The sequence below is a fragment of the Typopeltis vanoorti genome, chromosome 17, assembly GCF_054136105.1.
Source record: "Typopeltis vanoorti isolate ZY-2024b chromosome 17, IOZ_Tvanoo_1.0, whole genome shotgun sequence".
Taxonomy (NCBI): domain Eukaryota; kingdom Metazoa; phylum Arthropoda; class Arachnida; order Uropygi; family Thelyphonidae; genus Typopeltis; species Typopeltis vanoorti.
Window position 1 is genome coordinate 32,086,971 of NC_143565.1, and position 10,530 is coordinate 32,097,500.

The 10,530-nt window shown below is 36.1% G+C and overlaps 1 protein-coding gene across 1 annotated transcript; it reads left to right on the plus strand.

Moving 5' to 3' along the window:
* Window positions 1-1,338: 1,338 nt before the first annotated feature.
* LOC150097272 (testis-specific serine/threonine-protein kinase 3-like) lies at window positions 1,339-5,553 on the plus strand. Its single transcript, XM_090407631.1, has 2 exons — window positions 1,339-1,650; window positions 4,939-5,553. The coding sequence occupies exons 1-2, from the start codon at window positions 1,339-1,341 to the stop codon at window positions 5,551-5,553; spliced, it is 927 nt and encodes a 308-aa protein (XP_090263757.1).
* Window positions 5,554-10,530: the final 4,977 nt, after the last annotated feature.

The window sequence follows — 10,530 nt, forward strand, 5'->3', positions numbered from 1 at the left end:
ATATGATCCATTACGATATAGTCATTAATAACGAAATACAAATTCTTAGAGCTGTGACGTTACTATGGTGATATTTAGATATGGGAAACCCTGTAGTTATGTCTGCGTAACCGCGTGGCAACCTTTGTGACATTCAGGTCTACAGAATAAAGACATAACTTTGATTGCAATCACCAACTACAAAAATTTTCTAGGTATTCTTTTTTTTTCCTTCTCGGTAGATTGTGAAGTTAGTCTTTATTCTTGGTAATTATGTTTTTTTTTTCCTTCCGGATGTACATGGATCATAAACACACACACGCGCACGAGCGAATAATTTACTTTGTCTATTCTAGAGCTAACCTATTAAGCTGCAATCAGCATGCATTTTGCGTCCACAAAGTTTGACCTCAGTCAAACTTTGTTGACGCTATTATGGAGGTTAAAAAGTTCACACAAGACAGTCTACAGCAATAAAAAAAAATAAAAATAAGACGTACTATAGATCTCACTTGATGTGCAAGGCGCCTTCGATGCTGCATGGTGACCAGCCATAATTTCTCAATTAAGATATTTAAAAAAATATATAAGCTTTTGTCGATGATTTGATGATAACGATTCGGGGGTCGCGACTTCTTACACTTAGAAGCAACAGCCAACGAAGAACTTTTTGAAAGTGCGTAGCGAGCGCGTGAGAAGAAAGTTACCTTCGATATTCATCATCATCATGCATATCAAGGATTTAGGCCTAGCGTGGGCTGTTCTGGCCTTAGAAGTCATCGTTGAATCGTTTAAGAGGACGTCCTGGTTTTCTTTTTCCTAATGGCTTGTACTTTAAGGTTTGTTTTGGTAATCTTTCTATTTTCATTCTTTGAACGTGTTCCATCCATTTATGTTTGTATTTTTTAATTGTATTTTATTTTCTATTACTGATTCTTGGTTTAATTCTTTCATAATTTCTTCGTTTCTTTTGTGATCAAATAGATCACAAAATAATCTTCGTTTGTCTTTTTGTTTTATTGTCCAGGTTTCAATAGTACTAAGTCTAAAATGTTCCACATCTCACGTAAACAATTAAAACAACCTATAACCCATAAGATTTAAAAAAAAAATAAAAAAAAGAAACAACAAATGAATAGTGTAATATCAGGAATTACATACCTTGTGCTGCACTTTTATTTACACATTAAATGATACTATTTAATTGTTACGTACTTGTTTTGTTAATCCATTTATTCATTGTTTAGACTCAAAAATTAATCTAGCCCGTTTAACAGCTGGAAGACTATAACAAATTCAGAGCATCAGAACATCTCTCTGTTTGGTTTTTAGCATCAATCAAAATTGTAGCGATGTAAAATGGCAGCAAATTTTCCAGACCAAAGCTTTTTACACGTTGTTGTCAAAGGAGAAATTCCAAAGAAAGGGAAAAAGGTCGCAAAAAAATCCGATGAAAAAATTTTGAAATCTCATGGATATACGTTGGGAAAAGAAATTGGTACTGGCACGTTTGCTAAGGTTAAGACCGCGGAATATAACAAAGATGACAAAAAAATAGCGTTAGCAGTGAAAATAATTAATCGTCTAAAAGCTTCGAAAGACTTTGTTGAAAAGTTTATGCCACGAGAAATGAACATTTGGCCACAGCTGAAACACAGTAATATCATTCAGGTTAGTATTAAGTTACTCTAATTCTTCCGAAGAAATGATTTCATCACATTTATATAACATTTTATCGAAATTATTCAAAAGAACAAATTACAGGTAAGTGACGTAAGATTTTCTCAAAAACAGCTTGCTTTCAATATCTAGAATTTGTTTATCAAAACTCCCCAAAAAAGGATTGAATTAAACAGGGTTTTAATCCCACTTTAGTATGATTGTGATCGATATTTTAAAGTAATAGATAATTGTCATCACCTGGTGTGAGATCACCATTCTGCTTATTGTAAGTGCTGTGTTTCGTTGGTAGGGCAAGGTTTCTTTATTAAAATGCTAATATGCTATAGTTTCCAACTTTTATTATGTGAGATTGACCTAAAAACCATAATAAAATTGATATATAAGTTTGATTCGGCTTATGGATAGTCGCACATGCGTGGAAATCTACAGACCTAAAGTTATCTCTAAACTATTCTTCAGTGAGATTGGGTTAACTGTATTTATAGCCAAAGGCTGTAAAAAGTAGGCTGTAAAGTGAATTGTGGGAACCATTTTGTATGTTCCATGGTCTTCTGGCCACTTTGTCTGTTTTGTGTTAAAAAACTGATTTTCTTGGAATAAAACCCTAGTACAGGGGTGGACCACCTTTTTAAGTATGCGTGTCAAAATCGCCAACTCTTTGACGCAAAAATTTTCTCACGTGCCAACCGACATTTTGGGAACATATTCTTATTTGGTGTCTTAAGTATTGGGAGAACCTTTGCAAATAATCAAAAATCACACTAAAGCATATTGTAAGCGTGATTATATATCTAATAAATTAAACATATTAATTGACAATGAATACTCCCAATCCATATTTAATGACTTACGATTTAATTAAATCTAAATTCACATATGTACATATTTTAGATAATTGACAAATTCTTTACGAAACACGGAAAAAAAAAATAAAATGATGGTAAAGCAGCCAGGTCACGTCTGGCTTCCAAGGTGAAATGATGTAACAACTGAAAAGAACAAAACTTGTCGGTCAGTATATCCCGGAGATAAATGGCTTGGATGACCTGTATAGCTCAGTGGAAGTGGCCTTTGCATCCTCTCCGCTAGGCGGCTCAAAGATAGACTGAAGTTCCAGTCTATTTGCTGACTGGAAGAACTTTTTTCAAAGCCTTTCTTGGACTCGCTTGGATGTTTGTTTCATTTTCTTATCACTTATTATAACTAAAACAGTTGATAGGGTTTGTTTCTTTATTGCATTTTTATTCGGTATTGCTCTACTTAATAAAATTGTATTCTATTAAGTTAAAATATACAACTCAGTGAAGATGTTGGATATTTATTTAATTCTTTTTTAAGGTGAGCCTGGGTTGCGTGTCAGAAAAAAGTCATTGGCGTGCCACGTTTGGCATGTATGCCAAGGGTTTCCCCACCCCTGCCCTAGCATTTCCACATGATAACAACTTCATGCCAGGTGCACAGTCCTTAGAAATCCTAAACGAATTCCAACCTAATTTTTTTGAACTGATGGCAAATGTTGCAATTTCTTCTCAACTGCTGCTACTTTGGAGTAGATAATGTTGCTGATCTTCAACCAAAAAGCCTGCTTATGGTGATTCCAGTTCGACTGTTGGCCTGGAGTTTGTGAATATTTTTAGATAGTAAATAATTTCATCCCCCAAAGACCACACCTTTCCTCACTGGAAACCCTAAATGGCTGGAAAACTTTCATGCTTGGTCTCGAAGAGAGCAAGATGAAATCGCAACATTTGGTGCAGCAAATATTGCAATTTCTCTATAGAAAATAAGGTAATTGTTAATAATCAAAATAATATAAATTATTAATTAAGCAAACAGTATTATTTCATCAAGCTATTGGCTTAATTAATAATAGTAGCAAGGAATGTAATAATAATTAATTAGTAATGTACTGTAATACAAAGTGGAAATACCTATTCATGCTTATAATAAAAGTTCAATTTAACGATGTGGAATAACATTTTTTACGTGACTCTCACCGATGAAAGATTGTAAACCTATAGCAGTTAGTACCCTGCGTGAGGAGTTAAAATTATATTTTATCATTTTTTTACATTTTTACATAGTCTGGAAACCCTGTTCTAGACTAAAAATTAAGTTTTTTTAAGCCGCTGAGGGCCTCCGGGACAGTGATCTCCCACTGGGAGATCACTGTCCCGGAGGACTTACAGCAGGATTCAAATTCTCATCTCATAGGTTGGAGAATGGTATGCTATGCACTCAGCCAACAACGTCTGCACTTCATTTAAAAAAAAAAAAAATCCGCTAACGCCTATTTGTTCCCGTATAGGGAGTAGGCGGGGCCGTTTACCCTATCTAACTTTTGGAGACTGAGTGGGCAATTAAATCTCCACTGATAGCCAATCAGAGAGATTTCTGACCCAAGGCTATCACTGATTCATCGGTATGCAGTGAAGAAGGCGGCAAGCTAGTGCCGCCATCTCGTGGTCCCTAATCCTAACACAATATTTTTAATGTCTGAAAATAGTGTGGGTTCGACGGTCGATTTTCTTGAGTTTAGTGGACGAAAAACCCGACTTTCCGGGAGAAAAAACCCGCGACCCCGTGCCAGAGATTGACTAACTCGGGAACCGGTCGAAAAAAGGCTTAGAAAAATTTCCTCTAGTCGGCGACTATTTTTGAACCACCAAATCCTTTCTTCATGCGGTCAAGTGCTGTAGAGTGCAAACGCCACTTCTACTGAGCTACACAGTCTCTGACTTCATTTTAATAATTCTTATTTCATTAATGGACGTGTTTAAATTACACTAACATTTAAAAAAAAATCATAAATCCAACAATGTATTCTTAGCAGCAATTAACTTTAAAGCAAATCTGTAGATTCTATTGTAAATAAGCAACAACGTTTACGCTGAGCTGCTAAAGCAGGATATTTCTTTATTTAAATTATGTTATCGTTCTGTTATAATTTAATTATTCATATTTATTAAATCATAACATTTTTGAAATCATAAAGGGAAATCTTCCAGAGAACACACGCAATCATCAGAAAAAATACTGGGTAGTAGAAGACGTGGTAATGTGATGGATTATGAACTGTGCATTAGGTGGCGTAATGTGTGATGAACGATTGTGTAGCTGATCGCAGTTCGTATTGTGCAGTGGAGTATGGAGTGGCTTCTCATAATAAAAATAAAGCTAATTTCATAATATTAATCGAGTAAGACTATTTAAGTGTGTAATGTTTAACATAACATTATTGTGTTATAAACTGAGTCATCTCTTTATATTTTGCAGGTTCATTCAATCATAACCATCAGAGAAAAGACGTATATTTTCACTGATCTAGCAGAAAACGGGGATATAATTGGATATCTCCAGCATAACGGACCGATATCCGAAAAGCAGGCGCAGAAATGGTTTTCTCAGCTTGTGCGCGGCCTTAAATACTGTCACCGGAAAGGAATAGCTCATAGGGATGTCAAATGCGAAAACTTACTTCTAGATAAAGAAATGAACATCAAGCTTGCCGATTTTGGCTTTTGTAGGTATTGCATCGATAATACCCACAGACGGATATTGAGCGAAACGTATTGTGGCAGCGCCGCCTATGCTGCTCCTGAAATTCTTAGAGGGAAACCATATAATCCCCTAATGTCTGACGTGTGGAGTGCAGGCATCTGTCTGTATATCATGTTGAACAATGCCATGCCATTTGATGATACTAATCTTAAGAAGCTATACGAGGCCCAAATATCAAAGAAGTGGCATTTTCGTTCAAGTCTTGATGCTGTCCTTAGCGACGTCGTGAAACAACTGATCAGTAAAATGCTAGAACCCGATATTTTCCGGCGTATGAACTTGGAACAAGTGTCTCGATCAGCATGGGTTAAGGAATTAAAAGCGCCATAATATTACACCAGATGATGCTTTGATTGACGTAGATATGTCTAAGACATTCTGTGTTCACTCTAGGTAACGCTGCGACATAATTGCAGAATGTAGCTACAAAAAAAATTAAAGGAAGCATATTTTGGTTTATTTTATATACTTTTCTTTTTTTTAACACCACTTTTGTTACATTTTTATAATTTTCTCCCTAAAATTATATGTATCATTGTAAAACCTATGAAATTTAAACTGAATTTTAATAAGTAGATTGGGCTTGCAGATCTCAAATCAGAGGAAAGGCATTCTCATTCTTGTCTGGTTTGCTGTAAATTAAAAAATTAAAAAAAAAATAAAATAACGTTCGCTATTGACACTCAGCATCGCCAAATGACTAAAGTTGGCAAGAGTCACTTCCTAGTTTAATATTAAAATATATCAACAACCTGATGACCTATGTAGTTCAGTGGAAGTGGCACTTGTATCCACTTCGCTAGGCGGCCCAAAGATAGACTGAAGTTCGAGTCTATTTGCTCACTGGAAGAACTTTTTTTCTAAGCCTTTCTTCGACCGGTTCCCAAGTTAGTCAATCTCTGGCACGCAGGAGATTGACTAACTTGATTTTTCTCCTGAAAAACTCTGATTTTTCATCCCATAAACCCAATTAAAAAATTGACTGTGGAACCCACATCTGAAACCACGAGTGCTACCATTTTTTAAGAGATGGTAGCACTTGTTTGTCAGTCTCTTCATCGGTTGCCTCTTACTTCTGATAAACTATAAATGTTTAATTGAAACGAATGTAAATGATAAGCTATAAAGTTTAATGGATGCCTATTGTTGAATTCCTTCTGCTTTCTCATATATTCGAAATATGAAATGATTTTTGAATGTATTTATCCACATAAGCAATTTTACCTTTTCTTTTATCCATCGTCTATGACTGATATACATATGTACTCTTGGTTCATGTGTTTTACGATATTGATAGCTTAGTGAAAACTAAGCTATCAATGATGGAATGAAAGAGGGAAGCAATGAAGTTGATTCGGTGAGTTTCAAGATGGACACTAAAAGGGATGTTGGTTAGCAGTGGTTCTTGTTCTCATGATTTTGGAGGAAAGTGGGGGAATGATACTCGTCAATTCAGCAAAGTATTGTTCTTAGAACGGGCATAAAATGGAAGCTGGACTATGGGAGAAGGATTGAAGTGGATATGTGAAAGAGAGGAATCATTAATTAACCGGAATGCCCTCTTCTGGATAGCATCAAGCAATCTTAGAGAGGAATTTGGTGGATCAGCCGACATCTGTGAGCAATATTCCATGGCTGGGCGGATATGATCGTCCAAATTTCAGCTGTTCTAAGTAAAACATATGTGAAAGTCTCCCGCCACTTTTTCTTGACTTCTGACTCCTCCGTGTAAATGTACCAACCTAAGCAAGTGCTTGCTTTGCAGCCGAAAGTCGGCTGTGATTTTATGCAAGTTAAAAAAAATCTAAAAGAACTGTCCATGCTTTATACTTAACAAAAGCCGTAAGCATATTATTGTAACGAAAGCACGTGCAATTTATATAAAACGAATATCCAAGTGAGGACCACTTCGGCGGCTATCGAGAATTTCCCAATATACCTAAAAATCTGCTCTAGTGTTTTTGTTTTAATTATTCATTATTTTTATTATAAAAAATAATAAAATAACGTGTTTGTCACCCGTGCCCAAGTTATTTCCCGGGCTTATTTTATTTTACATTGCGCCGCTGCAGATATCTCTTGTTCTTGAGGCTAGATTTCTTTACTTGCCTCTCCCCTCTCCTCAGTTTGGAGATGAACATTCTGTCGGTAATACAGAAACAGTGATTAGTACAAGAGAGTTACTGTTTCAGTGTAATTTGATATATATTGTGTAAAGAAAAAACTAGCTGTTTTCAGATTTTTTTTTAATGAAAACTTAGTAGATCAGATTCTTTATAATTTAGATTGATATTCATAAGATGTAAAAGTTGAAGAAGTTTCGATTTATGAATTTAAGAAATTCTCGATCATGAAGTCACATTAAGGATCCTTCTTGGCTTGGAGCAGACATTCATAGTTGTCTCCAAATATATTTTATGAGTTGCATGGTCCATCTATGACTGTAACGCGCGCGCGCGCACACACACACACACACACGCACACACACACACACGCACACACACACGCGCGCACACACGCGCGCGTGCACGTTAGATTTCCTATAGACCTGATTATTTATGCTTTCCGCCGTTCTATTTCTATGACTCTTCTAACAAGCTCAAATACCATTATTCGATATAAGGAGGCAGGCAATTGGTTCGTGAGAGTGTGATGGGGACACAATTGAGGCAGATATTTGCCATTAGGAAGGAGGGAAACAGTGCATCATCTTTGGTCTTTCTATATCAGTAATCCCATCTGAGGGATATAGTTTTATTACTCTCTCTCTCTCTCTCTCTTTCTTTCTCTGTGTATTTAGGTTTCCAGGGAACGCCCAATGGGAGAACTCAGAGATCACTAGGGAGACAGAGTAGATGCCAAAACCAAGACATCATCGTCCAGTCGATGATAATGGTGGGCTTCATCTAAGTACCAGATTTGGAGAATTTTCCACGAAGCTCAGGTCAATCAAACATGGGGGGGGGGACATTTTCGATGGTGTTTTCAAATAAGACTGAGTAAGCCAGTCATGAATAATGGTTTGGCTTTTCTTTTTCAGCCGCATAGAGGACAAATTGGTCTTTTTTTGCACACCTAATAGATATAACACAAACAGTGTCTCGTCTATTTTTTAAAATTCTTCCCTAATAATAATAAAAAAAATATTGAATAAGACAGCAACATAGTCTCACCCTTATTCAAGAACCATCACATTCAAATGATTTGCTATACATGATCAGCACACCTGGTTTTGCTATTTTCAGTCAAATGAAGCAGCTGATTCATATATGGAACGAAAAGAATGAAGAAAAATCTCATTCACAGTCGAATGCTTAAACTATTGAAACCGGGAAACCACTTCGTTACGTCATTCGATTTGTTTGTTCATTCGGTAGCGTCTTTGAAGTCGAAATACAAGAATGGCGTGTAAAATTAGCAAAATTTGAAGTCCTATCTACAGCAGAAATATTTAATTAGCATGCCTACTACATAATTATTGTTCATATCTGTCTACGATTCACGAAATTAGTTTGAAGGCCTCACAAAAAATTTTAGATGATCATACCTAGCACTAGGGTTGCCCATCACTTGCTAGAATTGAGGTGTCGCATACAAACAGAATTGCCAGTTCACAACAAGAACTTTCTCAGATTTTTTCTATTCATTCGGACTTTATCATTTCGATGGTAAATCCATTGTCCTAATACGAAGAAGTGAATTTAAAAGTTATTACCGGAGTAAGAAAGAAATAAAAGATCATGCACGAAAAGTACTGTAGAATTCTCCACATAAATTTTCGTGAAATATAATCATAATATATATATATAAACTTTTATTTATTTATTTTTTTTTTAAAAAAAAGGCATATTTTATAAAGATGTACTCAGCGCTCCTTAGCCCTAACTTTTTTTTTGGAAACTAGCAGAATTGCTCTATCCTCGTTAGAACGATCTCTAGTCAGCACGTGTAAAGTGTCACGAGAATACGATGCACATCCAGCGATCGTGCATTATTAATAAAAGTATGGTACTTCAATAGTACAAGGCTGAGTATGTCAACCTTGTACTATTGAAGAATTTAAAGGTTGCTCCCTGCGTTTTCTCTTCCACGCATTTAACAATTTGGAAAGTTTTTTTTGTTTTTTAATCCTTTTGAGATTGCAGTACGAATCTTTGTAGTCAACGTCAAACTGGGTACAATTCAAGATTTTTTAGGTTTCAAAGTAAGAAAAAAAAAGCTTCAGCGGACTAAATGGGGTGAATCGAAAGTGCGTGTTTGACTTTTGTGATTTGGCTAATACCAAATGAGCAAAAATGTTGTTGTGATGAAGAACGCACTCAAAAAATCACAGGCCAAGTCTTTTACAGCAGGATTTATCTTCTGAGCTCTTCTAAACATCTTTGGAGACGTGCAGAGTGACTGTATAAATGTTGTTGACACTGTCTTCCACTTGACGATAGCGTCAACAACAGTGCCGGGTTCCCACTCGCAAATTATCTCCTAATAAGTTTTTAATTTTACCAACCTACAGTATTAATAAATCAATTTTATCACACAAAACAAACATTAACCATTATTAATGTTATTAAACAAATAAACATATTATCCTCCTGCTTAGCTCAGTGGATGTGGGGTTTGCATACCACAGCGCTTGGCCTCACACAGGAAAATTTGATTTCTAGTCTAGTCGGCGACTAGAGGAAATTTTTTGAAGCCTTTTTTCGCACGGTTCCCGAGTTAGTCGATCTCTGGCAGGGGTTTTTTGCTCCGGGAAACTTGGGTTTTTCGTCCCGTAAACCCAAGAAAATCGACCATAGAACCCACACTATTTCAGACATTAAATACATTGTGTTAGGGATAGGGACCATGAGATGGCGGCACTTGTTGAGCCGTCTCTCTTCACTGCGTACCGCTTAATTAGTGATAGCCTTGGGCCATCTGTCTCTGATTGGGTACCAGTGGAGATTGAACTGCCCACTCAGTCTCCAAAAGTTAGATAGGGCTAAATGGCCTCGCCTACTCCCGGGAATAAAAAGGCGTTAGCTGATTTTTTTTTTTTTTTTTTATTAAACAATATTAAACATTATTAAATTCTTTGAGTTGATTTATTTTTTCCATCTTTTGGAAACAATTTAAGAAAGCTTGACTGCAATTTTCTTTCAAGATGAAATCAACATTATTTTGACCCGTTGTCGCGGGGCCCCTAAACAGCGTAGGGCCCATAGTGCGGTGTCTACTCTGCCTATTTGGTAAAAATAAACAAACACAATCATGATTGTCTTCATTTAGAAGTATGATATTTGATATTCAGAGGGACGTTATCCA

Bases quoted from the DNA above. Each gene is read 5' to 3' on its own strand.
- LOC150097272 (XM_090407631.1), top strand. From the start codon at position 1,339: ATGGCAGCAAATTTTCCAGACCAAAGCTTTTTACACGTTGTTGTCAAA. The intron at 1,651-4,938 runs GTTAGTATTAAG...TATATTTTGCAG, and splicing joins AACACAGTAATATCATTCAG to GTTCATTCAATCATAACCAT.